Source organism: Plectropomus leopardus, chromosome 4 (assembly GCF_026936395.1).
Source record: "Plectropomus leopardus strain MGB_pleo_1.0 chromosome 4, ASM2693639v1, whole genome shotgun sequence".
NCBI classification, from domain to species: Eukaryota; Metazoa; Chordata; class Actinopteri; order Perciformes; family Serranidae; genus Plectropomus; species Plectropomus leopardus.
The window spans coordinates 19,188,241-19,211,699 of record NC_142179.1 but is presented as its reverse complement, the minus strand read 5'-3'; the positions used below and the strand labels follow the sequence as shown (position 1 = coordinate 19,211,699).

General features: G+C 39.1%; 1 protein-coding gene across 2 annotated transcripts in view; it reads left to right on the top strand.

Moving 5' to 3' along the window:
- The window catches only part of pcsk5b (proprotein convertase subtilisin/kexin type 5b), a 141,028-nt gene that overhangs the window by 48,306 nt on the left and 69,263 nt on the right, over positions 1 to 23,459 (top strand). For both annotated transcript variants that reach the window (XM_088076712.1, XM_088076713.1), the window contains exons 10-16: positions 2,603 to 2,706; positions 4,994 to 5,111; positions 13,272 to 13,460; positions 14,376 to 14,512; positions 15,224 to 15,355; positions 15,537 to 15,639; positions 22,711 to 22,904. In XM_088076712.1, coding sequence (XP_087932838.1) covers positions 2,603 to 2,706; positions 4,994 to 5,111; positions 13,272 to 13,460; positions 14,376 to 14,512; positions 15,224 to 15,355; positions 15,537 to 15,639; positions 22,711 to 22,904 — 977 coding nt within the window. The remainder of the gene's footprint in view (positions 1 to 2,602; positions 2,707 to 4,993; positions 5,112 to 13,271; positions 13,461 to 14,375; positions 14,513 to 15,223; positions 15,356 to 15,536; positions 15,640 to 22,710; positions 22,905 to 23,459) is intronic.

Genomic DNA, 23,459 nt, shown 5'->3' with positions numbered 1-23,459 from the left:
AATATATACATAAAAATAAATAATATACAGGGCTCCAGTGGTCATGGAAAACCTGGAAAATTCATGGAATCTCACAGTCACATTTACCAGGCCTTTAGTCGTGGAGTTAGTAAAAATTATTGAAGGTTTCGGAAAAGTTCTGGATGTTTGTCATTTAATTGTTAAAGTAATCTTCCATAGATAACCTTCCACGTAATTTAACATGAATGCAAATTCATGTTCTGTAGCTGTCGACATAATATTTGCTCCAATGTGTTGTGTGTGGTGTGTAAACGTTTTGTTTACTAGTGCATGTGTTTCTCCATTTTCTCCCCACGTTCCCTTTCTCTCTTCATGTGCGCCAGCCAACTAAAATTATGCTTGAAAAGAGTTTGAATCTGATATGTTTGAGATATGACGAACAAGTTTGGCTAGAAGAGTCCTCGAAAAGTTGTGAAATTTTGTCCATGAAAATGCTCGGGGACCCTGAATATATGCAGAGTTTCTCCATGAGGTGTGTTGTAGAAAAAAAACTTATAATCTTGGTCAATCTCTATCTTGATGAACAATAAAATAAATTCAATGAGCCTCAGTCAATCTTATATTGACATAAAGGTTTAATGACAACATAAATCGGACCCGAGACGTTCTTGGTACAGCACAAACATGGACAATGAATTCATCAACAACTTAAACAAATAGAACAATGATTCACCCATATAAATTGTAATTCACATGTCATACAGCTGTGTCTAACATTGGAGTCTAAACATCTACAAGGTCTTGAGCTTACAAATATGTCAACCTTCAGACATTCTGGAGCCTCCTCACATGCCTGCATGCAGACAGTGAGGGACCCTGAGGCCTCCGAAAGTACCTAAACATGACCGTGGAGGAATCGTACATTCGTATAATTATTCATGATTAGATTTATAAACTTTAATATGTCATAGTTTTTTACAACAAGGCATCCAATCTTTGTACAGCCTTGTAAAAAGGATAAAACAGTCCAAGAGCGTATTTCCATTGTGGTCCTTGGGGTGTAAAAGATTAGAAGTCCTTTTACTGTATAGGTTTGAAGATTTTTATCAAATATCACACCAAACCTCTAAATATAACTGGCTTTGAATATCCTTTTGAAGCCAGCTATATTTGTTGTATGACAGTGATGCAACCTGGGGTTGTTCCATATGGAAGAGATCTAACGCTTTAGCATGTTTGTTTTTTGTTAGATTATTTATTTTTCGAACATCATGTGTATCTTGTGACATCAGGGAAAAACAGATTTTTGCAGCACATTTCATCCCAAGTAAATGCAGTGTGTTTTACATTAAAGCCATGAAATATATAAAGCAATATATGCACAGAACCATATATTAAAGATGAGATAAAAGTACAAGAAAACATAGTGGTTTACAAAACCAAGCACGGCCTTGATGAACCCTTTCCCCAGCCAAGTAGCGCTACTCCACGATACAGATAAATAAAACTGACAGGACATTTATGGAACAAAATGCACATGTGAAGACAGCTTTTGACTGTAATCTGTGAAAGTCTGCAGCTAAATGGGTGATGCTGAGACATCTCCCAGATGTTGAGGATTTTTAAAGTCTTCTTGTGCATTTTTGGTTTAAGAGATCACAGGAAGATGTGAAAGGACCTGCTCTTATGCAAGAGGCTCAACAGATGAAGGCACAGTGTGTCCAGGTCTCATTTCACTGCCTGTCATTCTGTCTCCTTCTCACATATCACATCTTTTTAAACAGCTAAATGTTGGGTTTTAGGTTGACTGATTCAGAGTAGTGCAGATTCTGGAGGTCTCAGATGGTGAGGGAGTGACATGAGGGGAGGGATTGGAGCATCTGGACGGCATATGAGATGGAAGGGAATCCCAGGAAACTTGGTGACCCACTTCTTCCTGGTTTTTCCCTTTTAATATAGCATTTGGACATCAAAGCAGTGGAGGCACATGGCTGCCATCTCGTAATGGATCTCACGTGAGATCTGAGAAATGAGGGAAGGGTGAACGGGCATCTACGCTCTCCATCTCTGCTTCTCTGTAATTTTCTCTTTCAGTAATCTTCCACCTACTGTATATATCACTGTTTATTTACCTTGTTGTACATTTCATCTGCGTTCTACCTCTTTGTGCTTTGTTTTTTTAATCACCTCCCCCTTTTATCCTCAACTTTTATGTTCCTCTTTAATCCGCCAATCCTCCTCCATGCTGTTTTCTGAATTCACTCCCAAAAGGAAGATATCCGTCCTCGTTTTACTGTCCATTCTCCCCTTTTTAGTAATTTGTTTTTCTCCCCACGTTGTGCTTTTTTTTCAAAACATAATGCATAATTCAAAACATATTTCTCATTGTCATTTCTGTGTTTACATCGTCAGTGCTGCTTGACCTTGTCATATCTGTATGTGCATGTTTGTAGATTTTCATATTTGTTTGTTAAAATGTGTGCTAAGGTCCATTTGAGTGTGTGCATAGGAAAGCAGGTCTATATGCCACTTTTTTACTTACTGAGATCCGGCTCTGTTATGTGTTCCTACTCTTTGGTCCTCGGGTATTTTAAATTACAATAAATTTATTCATATGTTTGTGTGTGTTTTTCCCTGACAGTCCTCTTCTAACATGGAGAGATGTGCAGCACATAATTGTAAAGACCTCCAGAGCAGGACATCTCAGCGCCCCTGACTGGAAGACCAACGCTGCTGGATACAATGGTACACACACAAGCACACACACACACACACACACACACACACACACACACACACACACACACACACACACACACACACACACACACACACATACACTTTTCTCAACAGAGAATCAGATTGCTTTGTATGACTTTTAATATCTTATTGGAAATTCTACACAACCAGGCATGGGGTGATATGAAAATTTAATGTCACAGATATCCTAGCCAAAATAATTCATAATATTATCCCAATCATCACCTTAATATGCTCAAAACTCTTAAAACATACTGGAACCACTTGAGTGTTTTTAATTGATTTGATTTTTATTAGGAATCTAAACGTACAAGGACTCTAAGGAGTATCATGAAGAAGAATTCTTTATTGTCACATTTACATCGTACAATTCGTCGTAAAATTCGTCCCCTGCATTTAACCAGTCCTCTACAGAACAGTGAGCAGCTGCGTTCAGTGACTGGGGACCAACTCCAGATCTTCTGTCAGTGCCTTGGTCAGAGACAAATGTCCACTTTGACTCAAGAATGAGCTGATTAGAATTTTGTGGTTGAAGGTCAAATGTCTCGGTCATGTTTGGTTTGGTTTCATTTCTAACATGTAAAGAGAAATGAAACAAGAAAATGCAGCTAAATAGAAAAATATACAAAACAATAAGCACACAAAAGATTCTCAAACACAATTTACATAATTTGGTTTACATGTCCGAAAAGGAGTGGGGCGAAGTATGCACTTATTTAATCTCAACCCTTCTCCATAAATCCCTGATGATTAGTTATCCAGATATACCTGTTAACAATAATAAACAATGTAAACTGATCAAATTATATATTTCTCCATTTCTATAGTCTTACAATGTATCAGAATTATAAATTCATGGTTACAGCATGTACTTTTATCAAAAATATATGTTGTTAAGAAGCTTTGTTGCCCACTTTAAAATTGTGGTTGTATAGATCTTGTGTACTGCCGGGGGGAAGACGTGTGTGAAGCGTCCACGTTTCACTGACATGGATGTAAACTGTAAGTGCATCTTGGCTGGTATATGGAGCGCACCGAGTAAGTTATTAATAACTTACAGAAACAATAAGTGCAGTGTACCATGTTGTCCTTCCCTCTCTGCGTTACTCTCTCTGTCAAACACACACACACACACACACACACACACACACACACACACACACACACACACACAGATACTGTGGCACTCAAACAAACATTTCATCCTCCATCACGATGTTTCACTGTGGACACCGTCATATGCCTGTTTGGTAGATGTTGCTCAACACTATGCAATACACAACAAAACTATGTTTTAATCAGTCAAAAGCCACTTACACAATGTATAGTTATTTGAAAAAGAAAATCCAAATCTCTCTGTTTGAGAACCTTTAGATCATTGTGAATGTTGTATCATACTCTGAATGCTGACGTGGGTTGTTGAATTTTTTCAGCAAATATTGTCTCAACACATCAATTAACCAACAGCTGCATTTAGGATTCATGATGGTATGTAGTGTGTTTGAAAGAACAATACATAGCAGTTAAAGAGAAATTAATATGCAGTATTTTCACTCTTGAATTAGTTGTTCTCCAACTAGAAGAGAGATGATGAGCAGTTTCCAAAAATGTTTCGCTCTTGCTTAACTACTGCGCCACCAGCTGCCATCTGTCAGGGTCCATGTGGTGGTTGCTCTTAACTTTGTGAGTGTGTGTTTGAGTGTGTATGCGTACCTGCATGTGTGTGAGGGAGAGAAACCCAACAGAGTGAGAACTAGGGGTCAGCCAGGCTGCAGGCCCAGTGTGCCTGGAGTTTTTCCAAGTGACTGTTTTTTTTTTTCAGAGAGGAACTAAAGAGAAACAGAATGGGGGTCAGGAGAAGTATGGAAGGAATTCATATTTGAGCTGCTGTACCCATAACTTTAGTGCTTTCCAAATTTTCTTTTTCACTTTCAGACAACTACTTTATGTGTCCTCAGTAGTGAATACCTGTTAAAACAATTGATGCTCTGATGTTTTGCTTTTTACGTTACAGTCCTTAGTAGGAATCTAAAAACTGTACAACTTTAGATGCCTTACAGGAGAGCTACAAACTTGTTCAGAGGTCACTGATTCTTAATGTGAACCCCTAGTTCATGTTATTTGTGGTTGCATGATTTTAAGATGGGGAAAAAAGCTAAATCTCAGGAGTTTAAGCTATACACTTTTTTGATAAACCGCAGTTGGTATGAGAAACAGTGCAGTCATCATTGGAGCGGTCTGATCAGCTGGAATTTTCCACTGTCTCCTACAGTCAGCCACCTGTACGGCTTTGGTCTGATGGACGCTGAGGCGATGGTGAAGGAGGCGGAGCGATGGAAGCAAGTCCCTACTCAGCACGTCTGTGTGGAGAGTGCAGACCGACAAATAAGGTAGAACGAACAAACACACCCTCACTCACACACACACACACAGAAACATATCTTGACATACAAGCTTGAAAATAATAAGTATAACATATTAAATGCTGACAAGTGGCCCTAAGTGACCAGCCCACTTTCTGATCACACAAATGAAAAGGATATTTATTGTATATATTGTATTGTCTAATGAACAATGAGTGTCCTTTAACATTTCAATATCAACAACATGGCCAAAAGTATGTGGACATGCAGACGTTACACTGACATGTTGTTGATAAACCTCTCTGTGTAGCCGAGTTCTTTAACACCATACTTGGAAAACATTTCTCTATGGTCCTCACTTTGTGTAGGGGGAAAGGCACTTCCAAAGCTCTTGCTGTAAAGTTTAAAGCTCTTTATTTTCTCAGATATCATTGTATGCTGCATCATAAATATTTCCCTTAATTTGGCTACATTCACACCAAATCAGGCGTTGCAGCGAGAAGCTGCAGGGTTGTTCAGCAGTGTGGGAGTGGAGACCAACTATAAAAGCTAATCTCCCTGCTTAGTATTTGTCATTAGTAAGTTTGTTTATGGCTTTAAAGATTTGAAGAATCCGTTTTGATTATCACTACTGTAGTATCTTTACTGCCACAGAAGATGTGTGCACACACAAAAACAAAGCGAGTACTCTCCTTTGTAGGATAGTACACACGGGCTGTTAATACATTTTTTATTTCTTTGACTCACTGTAATATTTAATGACAGAAAGAGACTGTATCACTTGTTCCTGTGGACTGTAGGCGTCTTCGGGTCTGATCACCAGTTGCGTGATCGGCCACCTCAGCGTGATGTTGGGTTGTATTTCTCCAAAAGATGATTCTGTTTCAATTTTTCGCTGCAGGACGCTGTATTTTTTTCCCCATCATCCTTCTGCAGCCCCACCGCAGCAGCCTAGACCCATTACCCACTTTCAGCTGAATGGGAGAAGTAGCACTTCCCTGCAACACCTGATTTGGCGTAAATGCAGCCTTAGACCTAAGAAGCCAAACTGACTGCAGCAATTCTGGAAATCTACTTCTGTGCCAAAATAAAAGATGGCCATTCTTTAGTTAAAGATGCACATTTATTGTAGCAGCCTCTCGGAGTTCAAAGTGAAATGCCAGATAAGTGGTGACTCAACTCTGAGACCAACATATGTGATAAAACATCCTTCTCCTTTTTTTTCCTCTTCTTTTTTTTCTGTCCCTGATGTTTTATGCACCGGCATGTGTTTGAGAGTGCAGTTGTGCAAGCAGTACCTTGATAGGGGCCAAGCATTAGTTCTGGCAGAGTGCTTCTCACATAAGACCTTTACTACACGCGCACACACACTCACACACAAGGAGAGAGCCAGGGCTTCACAGCTTGTTATTCTTGATGCAGCTGGAAGCCTGAGCACTGTTCTGTGTTAGGCTGACTGGCTGAACTTGGGCCCCGAACTGGTTTGCTTTCAGTCCAAGGCTCGGTGGACAGCGACTGCAGCATTATCAGTGTCATTCTGTCTGTTCTGCTCCAGTGCACAAGTCAGTCCATATGAGGCTTATGTAAAGTCCAGCTTGTGTCAGAGACAGTTGTGCTCAGACCTCTACTCATGTAGTGTGTGCTGGCTCACAGAGAGATTACCGCTCATGTCATTTTAGCCTCCCTTTTTCCATGTGTAGTGTATTTATGAAATGTGTGAAATGGTCAGTCACTTGGAGTTAAGCCTTGTTCATGAACAGAATTACGCTTCGTCCATCGAGCCAGATGACAGGCCTGCAATGAAGTAGAAGTAGGCAATCACCACGAAACATACGGCTTTGTTTTGTTTTTGGAACAAAGAGAAAAAAAGTCATAAAAGTTGGTTAAGACAGTACAAAACTGAATTTTTAGACTGCCCTAAAAAGTATGAAATACTCTTTTCTCTTAAAGTCCGGGTAAAGTGATAATTAAAATGTGTTGTGAGTTTGTCACATCACAGAAAGAAGTATGTAAAAGAACGTCTCTAAATCAAGAAAAAATGCACAGTATTCTCTGATCTGAAACGCTGGGGGCGTGACGGCTGGAGGAGCGGGGGCCACGTCCAATCGCGGGACTATGCTAATGATGCTTCTCGTTTTATACTGCTACATTGTCTGGGGAGGGGTTATGCTGAGTATAGCTCCAGTGTGTCATCGAGCTATGGTTTTAGGCCCGCCCAAAAAATCTTAAAACAGGAAAATTGTGAAAAAACAGTCAACTGTCTAACTCCCCAATTCAGTACTATCTAGTAAAAGGTCTTTGTAACATGTTTTCAACAATCAGTTTCCAACATTTAGAATGTGTTTTGAAACAAATCTCTGAATTCACTTTACCCGGGCTTAAAGGAATCCTTTTATTGAATATAAAGTAATTGAAAAACATTTCTGTGCTCACTTGCATGAATATGCGACTGTGTCATAGATTGTGTTAATATATTTTGGAGGCAGGTCTAGGTACCTCTGTTTTCCTTTGTTCAGGGTTCCCGCAAATCCTTATAAATTCTCGAAGCATTAAATTAATTAATCTAAATGTAATGCCTTAACTGATATTAAAATGTCTTAAGTCAGTCTTTCAAAATTCTTGCTCAAATGCTCAGACATAGAAAGCATAGCATGCACGCTTAGCTATATAAATGCCTCCTCTGGCATTAATGTCATACAGAGCACGCAGTGGAACCAACAACACTTATATTTTGTTTTTTGCTGGGATGCTAAGAGCAGAGGATCCACTGTCTGTTAGCTAGCTGTCACTGAACCCTGGATAATGTTGGAAAGTGCAAATTCAATGAAAAATGGCAATTCAACCAAGATTTCATGGTATGGCTGAAACCAGTACAAGGCAAGGCATACGAGGCTCAGTGTATTATATGCGAAAAGTTTTCAAGTTCGGCACAATGGGAATCAAGGCAGTGGAATCACACATGCAGAGTTAGAAATACAAAATGGACAAAAAAATTTCGCCAACAAACGCTAGTTTTTTTCCAGTTCTTTTCTGATGTCATTTCATGTTTATTCCACTTTCTTGATTATTCTTCTTGAAATTGGTCTCAAATTGAATTCTGAGTGGCATTAAAAAGTCTCAAATCTAACTTGCCTTAAGCTGTGGAAACCCTGTTTGCTGGTGCATCTACAGATGTGTGTGTTCTGTACTTCGAACTTGCTACATGAGTGCAGCCGTCACCTCTCTGCCGTTCCCACACACCCTCTGGCTGGCCCCTTTGACTGTGTTCGGTAATGTCTGTCTGCAATCGCTCGCCTCACTCCACTTGGAGCACGCACCAGGAAAAACTGCCTGATCTGTGCGCAATCAGGCTGGTGGTAATCAGCTGTGCATCTGCTCTGCTCGGTCCCATGCGAGCGGTTCAGTTATCTGTGTTGTGTCATGGAGAAGCCAGAGCTGTGATATCAGCGCTAGACTCCCTAGCCATTACTGCTGTCCGCTTTCCAAGCAGTCATCCACTACGTCGGAAAGAGACAATCAGAGTTTTCCCTCTGTTTTTCATTCCATCATGTCTGCTTGAACTCACACAAATTTCTTGTTTTTCCTCTGTTTTCAGTTGTTTTAATGTTAATTGTTTATATTGACTTTAAGTCTCTGGAGAGTTTTGTAAATGAATTGAAAGACAAATGGAGAAATTGTTATGGATTGTAATGCAAAAACATTCATAACAGACTGACTTCTTTCATACTAATTTGCGGCTCAAATTTAAATGACAGGTGAATTTATTTCACTTATGTCAATTTAAAATACATACTTTAAAATTTATTTTCCATTTTCAATTTCAATTCATATTGCTGGCCAGTTTTGGCCTTTCACAAACAAAATGGCACATTTAGCTGTGATTAATTATCAATAGCATGATCCCACAGCCAACAAAATCACTTAATCATAATTTAGGATGGTTATATTCTCAATAAATATTTAAGAAAACTATATGTGCACTATATGGACTTAATGGCAAAAAAGAAAAAATTTAGTAATCAATTACGCCATTGTGTTGCTGTTTGTTTCATTTAAACCTTGAACCAAATTCAAGTAATATGTTGTTCCAGGAAAAAGACTTCATCGTCATTGCAAAGCTAAAGGCAGTTACCAGTCGATAATTGTCTTGGGGTAATTTTCCTCTTAATGATAAACATCTGCGCTGTATCACTTAGACTCTTAAAATGTCATCGCCGTCATTGTAACCCTGACAACAGGCAATCTAATAAAACAGTTTCCAATACAGGATCAAACAGCAGGAGTCACTGGCAATAATGGTCTTTAACTCTCTCTTGACAACATGTGGAATAAAAATAACCAGATACGTATATATATATATATATATATATATATATATATATATATATATATATATATAAAAAGAGAGAGAGCAAGTATCGGAGGAGGTCATTCTGTAGGGTATAGATATCTATCTGAGTGGACTTCTACCTTTATAAATATAGTTAAATGTGGAGTAGGTAATTCTCTCTGGCAAAAGTGTATATATATATATATATATATATATATATATATATATATATATATATATATATATATATATATATATATATAGTGCAGCGAAAAGCGGGAGTCTTCTTGTAAAATCGGGAGGGTTGTAGTGAGTTAATAGCCCTTTTTTACACAGAGGTTATGCTGTAGGCCCATGACAAAGTCCCTTCTAAATGCTGCCTTTGCAGTGTTACATAGAAAAAAACATAAAAAAAACATCAGTGGAGGCATCTTTACACTCAAGTGTGTGTTTTAGACAGCATGCTGGTATTGCATAAACAAGAAAAAGTGTGTAGTGAAGTGCAAACCAACAACGTCAACCACTAGTGTGACATATAACATACACATTTGCTGCATTTTCTAAATTAACAATGGCCGAAATGGCAATCAATAACAATTTTTTGCCATTTCTGTCACATGGCGGCTGATGTTGTCTTATGCTCGAGGGGTAAGAAGCTCCTGGACCTCATTATTTTCCAAATTTGTGGACATTTTTGGCTGCTTCTTTCAGTTATTTGCTAACTGCTGCTAGCTGCTTTTTACATCTCTCGGTGGCACATCACACACATAAGACATCCTCAAAACGTCACACCCATCCTGTGCATGCTCTTTTCCTGCCGGATGTCCATTTTACACAGACGTCAATTTAGCGTTTTTACTTCCTCGGCTGCTGGCTTATAGATCAGACAACTATGTCCGCATATTCCATGATTGTACCTTTTACACAGAGCAGTTAGGTGTTAAAATGGCGTGACATTCCCACCTTGAACAGGCAGGAAAATGGGTACAGCTGCTTCATGTGCAACTGTTGTACATTAGCAATATATGTGTGGCTCTCAATCGAAAGCCTCTCTTTGTCAAAATGGTGTTCATTGTCCCCTGAACTTGACCTGTCCATGTTCTTACTGTTTGTCATGGTACCGCTATATATTAGATCATACCACAGAAGTTATATTAAGGGGTCATTAGATGTTTGTGCTGGCTGTTGGGTGATTTTCCTGTTGCTGAGCTGTGCGTAGCAAACAGAACAAATAATGTCTTTGTCATCATGCGTATGGTTCTGGGTTTCTTTGGCAGGTTGAGGATTGAGAAATGGAAAACCTTTTGTGTAAACCTTTTGTGCATGCTTCTTGGTCTTTGGGAGAGGTTAAATCGAAGTACACATGATTGCCTCAGTGTATTGTAACTTGATATTGAGTGTTATATCAGTCATTAGAAGATGTTTTTGGTGAGTTGACTGAACAGAGTGTCTCGGTGTGGGGAGACAGCCACAGTTCCCAACCTCACTCCCGTACAGAACAAACTACAGGTACATTTTTACTGAGGGCACACAGAGTTATACTGAGCAACTAAATACTGTGTTTTGAAGATGATATCCAGTTTAATTTATCTTAAAACAACTGCGTGGTTCTAATTTGAAACCTTGAAATTAAAAAAAGATGGCAGCTCTACAAATTTACAGCCTTAAATGTACAAGTTCACTTTAAAGGGACAGTTCACCCCCAAAATTGAAATGTATATTTTGCGTCTTACCTGTAGTTCTATTTATCATTTTGGATTGTTTCAGTTGAAGTGTTGGAGACATTGACTGTAGAGATGTCTGCCTTCTCTCCAAAATTGTGGAACTAGATGGCACATGACTTGTGGTGCTCAAAGAGACAATAAAAAAAATAAATTTGAAAAACTCAACGTCTCTTTCCAGACATCATGAACCGGCTACTAATCCACAGACCTTGTTGTGAGCAGTTATATATAGGAACTATTTTGTTACTACTGAACCCACCAACTGTATCACTGCACAGAAGAAAGCGTCTCATCCATGAGTAGATGCATGCTTCTTTTTTCACTGTTATATGGTTAGCAAGTGTTGTTCGGTAGAGGAAAAGTGTTACATGAACACAGTCTGTGGATTATCTTGAGTAACCAGGTTATGATTTCTGGAAAGAGAGATTGCTGTTGATTGTTTTTTTCAAATGTATTTTTTGGATGATTCCACTGCCATCTAGTTCCATTATATTTGAGAGAAGCCAGACATCACCACAGGCGATATCTTCTACACTCTGCAACTCACACCAAAATAATCTAGACTGATAAATAGCACTACAGGTGAAATGAAAAATATGAATTTTTTTAATTCCTGGTGAATTGTCCCTTAAAGATTTGTTTCACAGCTTCATAATAAAGGGAAAGGATATCTCAATTTGAAAGATTAGTATGTTTCCAGAAGCTACTGTAATCAGAGCCCATGTTTTATCTTTAGCGATATGTAATTCATCTATATGCCACAGTTTTTACCTGATTGGCCATCTGCTCTGCTCAAACATCTGATATCCTGTTTTTGTTTGCTTTTTTGGTTGTTGATGTTTGATGACAGTTCTGTCATTTTTGCTGCAATGAAAAGTACTGATACAACCAGGGAAACATGGTTAATCCTGCAGTGTCTAAGTGTGTTTTATGGTTTGCATACTTTATGTCTGTGGAGCTGGATGTGACTTTCTTGTTTATGTCAGTTGACTGATTGATAACTTGATGCACTGATCAAAGACAATATTGATCACACGAATTTTATCATCTCCTCAAGTCTTAACTAGGGCCCGACTGATATGGATTTTCGGGGGCCGATGTTGATTCCTATATTAGGGAATAAAAAATAACCGATATATTGGCTGATTAAGTTTTTACATTTTCAATTAAAAAAAAAGACATTATGGTTATTATTGAGGTGGTAGTGGGTGTTGGTGTGAGGAGCATCATATTGAGGTGTCTGATATTTTGTCAACCCCTGCCTGTTAGACAGTCTCCTGATTTACCCTTGTCTCATTATTATTATTATTATAGGGGCTAAGAGCGTTTTTTCTAATACATGGGGCGCTACCAATAACACAGAGCGATAGATACAGTAGGATTAGGCCAATCACAGTGCAGCTTGCGTCAGATGAAGGGTGGTAAAGGATATACAGAGTCGCACGGTCTTCCCATTGGACGAAAAGACCAAAACAAACCTCTGACCTCTCTCCAAAGGAACCATGGTAAACCAATATGGCGTTTAGCATCGATGCTAATATACTTTTATCACAGAAATATGAATAAAATATGGACGGGAGACACCCAATATCGGATCTATCATCACGGATTGATTGAACAAGGTCCCGTAAAAACACCCGATTTCCAGGAGCTACGATGCATCGGAGACATCCCCGTGAATGGCACAGCCGGCAGCTTTACACTGCCGAAGAAAGTAAGACGACCCGACAAACGGTCTCAGAGTTAGGACACTTAACATAAAGTGGAACACATTTTAGTCGCTGGCGACTACGCTGGCGACTAGGCCGGGCTCAGAGGGTTAAGTTAGGTTATATAACTTTAGCTACTTCACTCTGCTGTGGGGTGACTGTCGAGCGTGACGTGAAAGGAGTCAGAGCGTCCTCTACTGGATATGTAACACAAGGACATAATTTCTAAAAAAAAAAAAAAAACCCCAAAAAACAAAACACCATGTTCCCTGCATTTTATTAGTGAAAAATAAAAGTCAACATCGGCGTCAATCGGCCAAAGATTATTTTCTAATGGCTATATTCGGCCGATTAAATCGGCCGGCCGATGAATCAGTCGGGCCCTAGTCTTAACTTTGTGATTGGTTCCCATCTTGTCCTGCAGAACTATCCGTCCAGAGCACGTGGTGAGGTCGGTGTACAAGGCAACAGGATGCACTGACAACCCCAACCACCATGTGATCTACCTGGAGCACGTGGTTGTTCGTATTACAATCACACACCCTCGCCGTGGGGACCTGTCAATCAATCTGACCTCACCCTCAGGGACTAAGTCTCAGCTGCTTGCCAACAGGTAAGTGAGATGTTATCTACAATAAAATACCACATACAATTTCAGGGTATATTTTTATTGGCAGTTTTTTTTTTGCAAATGAATGTCAAAGCAAAAGCTGGGGAAAAAATCACTAAGGGGGTGTAAAAAATTTTTTTTTTTTGTTTCTTGAAAAAAGGCAAGATGCTTTTAAATCTTAATGCTGTGACTTGTGGGTTTAAACACTAACTGAAGCAAAATGAAATGTAAGGCAAGAAATAGGCAATACAGTAACAGAATATTGATTTATATTTGTTCAGCGCTGACTAATTTTATAGTTTGATCTGAGTTTGAGGGCGAGAGAGAAAGAGAGAGACGTCTCTCTCCTTTGATCCACTTCTGTACTTTTGTTATCTGAGCAGGTGGAGGTTGTACAATAATGAGCAGGTACTATTTGTAGTTCAAGGAATAGCGAAGAGTCAGCGAAAATCCGCTGGATGACACAGATGTGAGCAAGAAGATTTAGGCACTGGCTAGATGTAGGGAAGGTTACCACAGATTATTTACACATAATAACAAGCCGATTGGAAATGAGTGAATTATCCATTTGAATAAGTTTTCATCCTCTAAAAATGTGGATTAAGTTGTCTGTGCTTGCTTTATTAACAAAAAAATCATTTTTGATCTGGGCTAAAACCTCATAAAATGCAGCAACCTCCAGTGGATTAGACACTGAATGTCGTGTAATATGTACCTACTTCATGTTCGCCTCAAATACACTGCAGTCCTGTTCAATGTTTGTCCACGGTTCATTAGAGACTGAGTATATGGTTGAGTGGTTGACATTGTTTGTACTCGTGTTTGCAGTACTTGAGTTGTTTCCTCATCTGATATCTTTGTGTGATTGTGTGTGTTTGTATGGGTGTGTGTGTGCATGCTTGTGCTCTTGATGTGCAGGTTGTTTGATCACTCCATGGAGGGTTTTAAGAACTGGGAGTTTATGACCACCCACTGCTGGGGAGAGAAGGCAGCAGGCGACTGGGTCCTAGAGATCTACGATTCACCTTCTCAACTCCGCAGCCAGAAAGTACCTGGTAAGACCACATTGTACATTTCTTTAATTAAAAAAAGAAACATCAGTCTACATTTGTATTTATCTTTAAGTTTGGTTCAATTTTGGTTAGAGTCTGTCGGAAAAGGAGACACAGACAAAACATAAGTCTGGAATGAGTGACGGACCAGCAGGAGCACACATGTTGCTCTGGAGGCAGTGAACTTAACTGCTCAGATGACCCACTAATTTAACAACATAATAAAGTCTTAAATGGAGAGTAGCAGTTTCTAAAAAGCTGTTACGATCACTATAATCCAATGTAACTTGTGCCTAGTTTTCTCAAGTGCATCATTAAGAGTTTAATGTAAATCACCTACCTTAGTTGGCTTGAATTTATTCTAATCTCGCACTTGCATTGCAAATTTTCTGTTTTTATCTCTGTATAGCAACTTGTTTTTAAAGTTTAAAGTACATCATTATGATTACTTACAGTAGATTAAAATAGAGGATCATATAGAGAGTGCTGAAAGATGGTTTACTGCTGTCCCAGTTAACTTGTTACAACTGAACAGAAAAAAGAAACTCTGCACATCTGCCTGGCATTACATATCAGCTTTTTTGTCGACCATAATGACAACTCTGTTTAACAAATGTACAAATCAAATAGATATCAAAGGATGTTCATCTGCTCGCCATCGGGATTGATTCTGTGTCTTACATTTTTTTCTTTACAATGTCTCTGTTTCCTCAGGCAAGCTGAAGGAGTGGTCACTGGTGCTGTATGGCACCTCTGTGCACCCGTACTCGTCTCTGCGCAGCGATAAGCCCCGCTCCACAGACATGCTGACGCCCACCGAAGAGGAGTTCACAGAGGAGTACAACGGTGAGTGATAAATCCAGAGCCGTACAAAGAAAGGTTTGCCAGCAGCAGCATTGCAAAGTAGCATAAGCTGCTATTTTTACTGTTCTTTCAGGATAAACCGGAGTTGTACTGCGACATTAAAAATAATATTTTTATCAAAGAGTCATCATCTCTTTACATTGTTACTTCTGTGTGTCTCCAGGCCCCTGTGACCCTGAGTGCAATGAGAATGGCTGTGAAGGTCCTGGACCACATCACTGCATCAACTGCCTCCACTACTTCCTCAAGTTCAAGAACAACACCAGGTCAGACTGCCTACAAAATCTGAATTAATTAGAATATTGCTTGTGTGTTGGAGAACATGAAAGTAGCACATAAAGATGTATTATTGGATGAACTTTGGAATAGTGGTAAATCAAAAAAGAAAGCTGTGTCTCTCTTGTGCCACTTTCTTATTTGTACTGAAGACAGAGAATGGGGCACACGTAGCACACAGGAGGAGATTTTCTGTGTCAGATGTGTTCTCACCTACTGGAAATACTTTTTATTTGGTGTAAATGAGGGGTGGCGCCTGAGTAGAGTGTGCAGGAGTCAGAACATGATGCAGATTTCACCATGGTCACGTAACCAGTTCATAATTTGGTCATTAACAACCAAGTTTCTTGGTGTTTCTTGAATTTGTCTGATGATTTTGGTATTTGTCCTTACTGACAGAATTTCCAGAATCTCATAGAGAACCGCAGTAATAAAACCAGGAATTCTGTTTGCATTTCAGCACCTCTGGTTCCCTCGTCTCAAAATCAGAGGGTTTTTGAAGTGGGTTTTTGGTTAAAAGCCTGAAATAAGGTCTGTGGTTAACACAAGCTGAAGAGATTTTCGCGTTTTGTTGTACGACATAAAACTTGTCAGTAAACACACCACTCATAAATTTTGAAGCATTTATGTGTCTTAAAAAAGGCGGTTGCTAACAAGTGGCTAAATCAGAGCGTCATTATGCTGAACCGTGCCGTAAATACGACTTTACAGCCTCGTAGTTGTGGCAACGCGACCGTAGTGTAGTTCCTCTTAGCCTAACATTAGCTCTTTACTTCTGGCAGTTTCATTTACACTTCAGAAATCCTGAGAATGGTGCTCATTTGTGAAGATTATCTTTCTGAACAAAAACATGTAAGTGTCATAAATGTTTGTTTATGACAGAGCTTCTTTTCGGCAAAGATCCAAATCCAATGGAAAAATCCCATAGGCTTTTTGATTAGCGAACCAGGGCTACATTAGCCTCAGGGTTGGCCTACTGAAAAACATTATCCCTGCGGCAGTCTATTGTCTCACCGTCTAAGACATTTGCATTGCCGTCTTTGTTTAAATGACCCTTCTTCTTCACCCTTCAGTGTTGTCTTCCAATTTCACGTGAGCCACTAGAAAGGAAAGTCATCAACACGTCCACTCACTCGCTGTGAATTCTCAGGACAGTTACCTGCTTTTTTCACACATAGGCTCAGCCATTACACAGAGTTTATACAAGGGAACTGGCAGAGTTAAGTCTGTTAAATACCTGATCCGACTGATTTGGACATGTGTTCTCACATACAACTTCTGTGGGTTACGTGATAATTTCAGCTTTGCAGTGGACAGAACAAAGAGACAGAGCACAACACGTCATACTCTGAAAACCACATCAACCAGAGAGGAAAATAATCGGTGCCACAATGTGCATCCAAGGGCTGAAACACTCAAAAAAATGCCTGTAGCTAGCTTAAAACACTATATCTCAGCTTGTCAAGTGATTATTTAGCGCTTAGAGGAAAAATTACATTAACAAACCCAACATTGTTGGTCTGTCTCAGTGTTATCCCAAAAAGGCCAGCAGTAAAATACTTTGATAATAACTATTTAATTAAAACATCAGGTAAGATCATCATATAAGCTAAAAAAAAAAAGATCAGAATGAGGGCATGCATAGCACAGGTACCTTCAACCTCTACAGATTGTCTGGCGAAATTATCAAGATGCTTGCTGCACATTTAGGCTCACTGAGTGTCAGGATCCCACAGTTGTTTTTTCAAAGGCAACATTTTCTTTGGTTTGGCAGCTAATAAACCTTAGCTGTAAGTTCTTTACACTGTTGGTAGTGCATCCCACCCCAGAGCAGCTTTTAGGCATTTTAGTGTTGTTTTTTTAGCAAACGGAAATGACAAGGAGGCTCCTTCCCATAATACAAAATCAATGGAGAGCGATGGTTTTCCCCATCAGTGTGGGTGGAACTTAGTTCACTGTCTCTACAATATATCATCACACAAACCCAAACTGCTCAACTACTTTAAATCTTTATGTATGGACTGTTTTTGTGTCTCTCCCCTCCTCCTTTGTATCGTGAAAGTTATTTGAAACAAAGATTCAGACTCAAACAACTTAGTTAAAAATTAATATCAACAGAAAATAAATTAAGAAATAAGAAGATGACTCATGGAGTGAGTGAGTTATTGAATACATTTTACTTTTCGCCTATTGTATACATTTGATCTATGGATAGCAGCACGTAGGTGGCATTATTAATTTTCACTCAGTCTCACTGACCTTTCCCAGTTTAATAAAGTTTATAGATTTTCAAAGTATACATGAAGATGTTAGCGTAATTGCTCTGTGGACTTCACCAGAGCCACTTTGTTTTTATTTTCCCTCCTAATTTAAAAAGTGCACCTGCGCTATAAAGCTACAGATGGAAGATGCATCTGGCTCATATGTGATTTCAACATCGTTTGATTGTTTAAAAGAGAGTAAAGTCCTCTGAGAGTTCAGAGACAGCCAAATAAAGAGAGGGATCAATATTAGCTGAGGGTTTCAATCAGAAAGGTAAATTGAATGTCGGTGCATACCAATCCACCAATAACTGGATTTAATCAGCTTAAGGCTATAGTCCTGTCAGGCTTCGAAGAAACATTTGTAAAATAGCCCATTTTTATGAATGAACTGCAGCATTCCAACAGAATTTTACTGCATGTTTTGTTATTTAAATGCAACAACCAAATGAATATATCTGGTGACTTCTTGTCAAGTAAAAAAAAGAAGACATTTTAAAATATTGTATTGTAATTTATTTGGTTGTAGCTGGATCTTTGAAAAAAAGGAAATCTAACCTGAGTTAATCTTTCTGAGGCAGTTTAACAGTTTTCTTCTAATTATTACGACGTAATTATTTGCGCCCTCCAAGATCATGTGCTACATTGAGGAGAGACACGATGTGTAAACAGGTGGGTCTTGAGCTGCTTTTTAATATTCCACGGTTGGAGCAACAACTTCAAAAACTGCACTGCACTACCCAGAGACAAAGATTAAAGACTTTGTGAAAACATCAGTGAATAAAGCAAGGAGACATGGACACTTCCTTTGCACTTCATCCTCCAGAGTTCGCTTCCTCGCTGTATGTTAGGAAGAGATTTTAGACAACAACCAATCCCTGGCCAGTTGTCGCTAAGTAACAAAGGAAAAGAACTAAGAGGAACTAATTATGTTATCACTGACCCATTTCAAAGTACTGATCCTGAAAGACATCAGGAAAAACAGGAAGTGAGCGTGCCTTGTGGTGGACAGACTTAAATTTACCATCAGCTCTTCTGAAACAGAAAGTTAACTTGATTGTGTTTCTTAACGTAACATAGCAAAAAAATATTGCACCCGTGAACCACTTGTTGGTTCTTTGCTTTTCTTTTTGTTTTTTCCTCATTTGCATTTATCTTGTTTGATTCTTTTTTCTCTCATTTTCTCTTCTCATGCCACACCTATGTGCACTGCTCTGCTCACTGCATTCATGCACACACTCCCGTCCACAAGCACACACTCTCAGACTGTCGTTCCCCATACAGAAAAACAAAAAAACGCACAATCCGACCCACACAACTTCAAAACGCACCTTGTTAATGCACAGTATCTTCTTAATCATGTTAAGTTATATTTTCATTGCCACATACAGACAATACACTACTTTGTTGTAATTTTAGTTTTGAATTTTAGAAGTTGCATTTGAATTTTTTAGCATGTAATTTTTTAGGTCGGTTTATTTGATTCTCTTGTTAGTACTTATAACTCGGCCTTGTCAGTTTGGAATTCAACACATTTACCTTTTTGCCACCACTGAAGGTCACGGGTAAATGATGTTATTTGTCCGGCTTAATGTGAATAAGGTTAAGAAACAGCGCGGGTGGTGACCTGATTAATTTGACCTTGCCAGTCTGATAACAGAGATCTTGTTTCCTTGTCGGTCATATTAGCCTCTCCTTTCCCTCTTTGAAAAGTCTGTGTGTGTGACTGTGAATTTGTGTGTGTGTGTGTGTTCGCACATTTGTGTGTGCCCTTAGGATCCCATTAGGATCAAAGTCTGTTGTAATTGCCTTTGTGTCGGCGGGTCTCTGCACTAATAAAAGGCAAACCGATGCAGGTGCACGAAAATGTGCAAGCTTAGGCGCTGCCTTATCATTAGCCCGCTTTAGAGGTGTGCTGCCCTTTTCTGCCACCACAGGGAGCAATTGATGAATGAAGATTGGGGGAGTGGTGGGAGGAAGGAGGAGGGCCGGTGGTGGTGTTTAATGTTCAGATAATTATATCCCAACATATGTGTTTGATGGCCTAGACTCACCAAAAGGTGTGTGGCTCTTTGAAAATCTGTTGGGTTTTTGCACTTCTGTGTGTGCACGGTGTGGGGCTATAGCCTGAACAATATAAATACTCAGGTTGAAAATCCATTAAGTCAAATAATTTTGAAAGAACATGAAATGTTTGAAATTGTCCAAAGACAATTTTTCATGATTAATTAATAGTTTGTTAGTCGGGGTGTGAAACGATTCATTTTTAAAATCATGGTTAATCTCAGAATTTCAAAAGCTAATTGCAATTAATCAATTTTTTTTTTAAATCATATTTTCAATTTCATTATTTTGCATTTCAAAACAGTTATGAAGTCCATATTGACAAGGAAAAGCAATTCTTGCCAGATTGTCTTGATTAGGATGTAAATGACAGCAAAAACTGTGTAGGATGAACATAAAGTAGGCATGTCTTAAAAGCAGACTCATTAGTACACACAAAACCCATTTTCATTCAGATATCTAGAGGTCAGAGGTCAAGGGACCCCTGTGAAATGGCCATGCTATTTTTCCATTGCCAAAATTTAGCATTACTTGGAGTGTTATTCGGCCCCCTTCCTGAGATGCTAGCATGACATGGTCTTCTAGTTTCAAATGATCTCTCTCGCTAAAAATCTCAGCCCGGTACAGCCTCTTAAAGACAAAAATTTCTTTTGTCGAGTAATGTGATTAAAAAGCCCTGGACCTTAATTGCATCGGATTAGCGCATTAATGCTGACATGATAGATGTGTTCAAGAGTTTCTCTCGACATGATTGTCTAAAATACATCCTGCATTGCATCCTGTTTTTCTTTGGATATCTGATTTATTTTACTGTTTTACGTTCACTTTCAGCCGTGCAGAAGGCATCACTGCTGGTGAAAACTCAACATTTCCTTATTTTGCTGCTTTACAATTAAAGCTTTTACATAACAAAATGACGGGGGACTTTTATTATGAGAAATCTTTTGGAAATAAGAAATTTAAGATGAACTGCAGACTCTTACTGCACCTCTGCAAACAGCTCACCACCTCTCACTGGAAAAACACTAGTAGCAAAATAGCGGGGGACTTTAGCTGTGGATCGGCCTGCTGCTTTTAAACGTCATCCACTCAAGACAAGCACGTTATCAGTAAGAGACACACCTTCAAGTGGGTAGCCCTGTTGTAATGGAAACACAAATCCCTGCTGCGCTGGGCATACATGAGAATTTGATGCAGACAAACTGAGTCAAGTCAAGCCAGCACGACTGTTAAAACACCACCTCTACTTCACGAGGAATAAATACACCAATGAACATAGACACAAAGATGGGAACTCTCAAAAGCACAGTAACTGTGGGAGGTTTTTATACATAAAAAAAAAATAAAAAATTTCAATATGTATCGGTGTGTTTTATTTGTATGAAGGTTAACCAAAATTTCTGGCATGCTAATGTTTGTTTTCGACTCCGCCAGTAGTGATTTACAACCTCTGTGATTGTCTGACCACTTGTGTTTCCTGCCCAGTCGAAGCAAATGTTGCTACGTCTCCAGGTCGTAGAAATGCATTTGGTGACTTGATGGACAAATAATGTTGAAAAAATACATTTTCCTTTAGACCTGCAAAAGGTCAAAAATAATTTACTGCAATTTACTGTCTATATGATTTCAAGGGCTCAGTCACTGACATCTGCTTGCACCAACAGTGTGGTCAGAAAAATTGTGTTTAAAGTTTTTCTCACATTAGTGGTGTCCTTGGTGTAGGCAGTCATTATAGTGTTTTTACAATCTTTTATTGGTCAAATAATCATTTTAGTGCAGCAGAGAAATGTATTGAAGCTGGAGGACAAACGCACGCCAGTGTATACGTGCACATGTGGATTATGTGTTTCACACGTGCAATATGTGTTTCTTGGCAGAAAATTCTGGTGTGTGTGTGTGTGTGTGTGTGTGTGTGTGTGTGTGTGTGTGTGTGCGCGTGCGTGCTCTTGAGGATTTCAGAGATCTTTTTCACCTTAGGAAGGGAGCCTCAGGGTGAAAAGAGGGGGTGACGGCAGGCTGTGAAATTATCCAACAGATGTTACACCTGTTCACCATATAGGAGCCGCACGCACTCATTCCCTCTACTTGTGTTTGTTCTGACTCATTATGAACTATATTGATACATGAAAAGGGTGTTTACATTTACTGTGGGTGATAATGGAGTAAAATATTTTTTATCTTTATTTCTATGAAACTATATTTTACTGGATCTTTTGTTTATAATTCTACACAATATGCCTATAATGACCTTACACAAGAGGCATATGTTTTTTTATCAGGCATATGTTATGCATTTTGAGCCTGTTAACATTATACTGAGCTGTGTGATAGAGGTTGTTAATTAGGAACAAAGAGATCGATTTGGTCTTTACTATTTTTAGGGTTGTAGTCGTTCAAAGCTCCAAAGCTACGTTCATTGAATTTCTAAATCAAAATTCAGATGTGGAGCAGCTTTTCTTTTCTATTTTTTGCATGCCTGTTATTATATTTCTTTTTAGAAATTTTCCAGGGTGGTGTCAAACAATATTACAGACAGTTGAAGCTTCATTCGAAAATCTAAATAGAGGTGTCATTTGGTATAGTCATAATTATGTTGTATGGTCAGTGTAAACTACAACCTGAATATGCCTGAAAGAAATACAGTTGCCCCTTCTTTTTGTTCCTTTTTGGCCTTTTGTGATGCTCTTTCTTAACCCGTGTCCCTCCTGTCTCTCCTTTTCCATCTCCTCTCTCCAGGATGTGTGTGTCTGAGTGCCCCAGTGGCTTTTTCCGTGACGATAGGAAGCGCTGCAAGAAGTGCTCCTCGTTATGTGAAACCTGCGTTGGTAGCCGTAGTGACCAGTGCACCACATGCAGGACTGGTTTCCACCTCAATGAGGGCTCCAACACCTGTGTTGCCAACTGTGGCGACGGCTTCTACCTCGACAATGGTATGTTTTGCTTTTGGCTAAACTAACTCTGCAACGTACAAACTTTTAACTCATGAGTTTATATATGATCCCACACCATGCAGTCAAAAACTTGTTTGCAGTGTGTTTGTTTACTTTGTCACACCTTGTGGATTTTACAAGCTGCTCCTGACTTCAGAGGTGTTTTCTCCTTCGTACCCATTTTTTTTTAGGTGTGACATTGAAACTTAACAAAACCTAACAGCTAAGGGTCCCCAAATGCCTCCAACAACACAAAATCAGGCTTTGCTTTGATTGCGACATGCCCACAAAGGATCCTTTCTCTTTACATGTCCATTGTTACTTTGCTGCACATTGATCAATATCTCAAAGTGTGGAGTAAAGAATAGCTAAGTGTTTTGTCCTCAGTGGAATCAGGTAATCCACAAATACCACCATCAATGCTGGGAACAAATTAGACTTATAGAAACATCCGTGTGTGACCTGCATCACAAAATATTATGCTGTTGTATCGTTGACGTAACGTCTAGCCAGTTGTTTATTTTTATGCAGTTGCTGAACCGAGCAGGAGAGAAA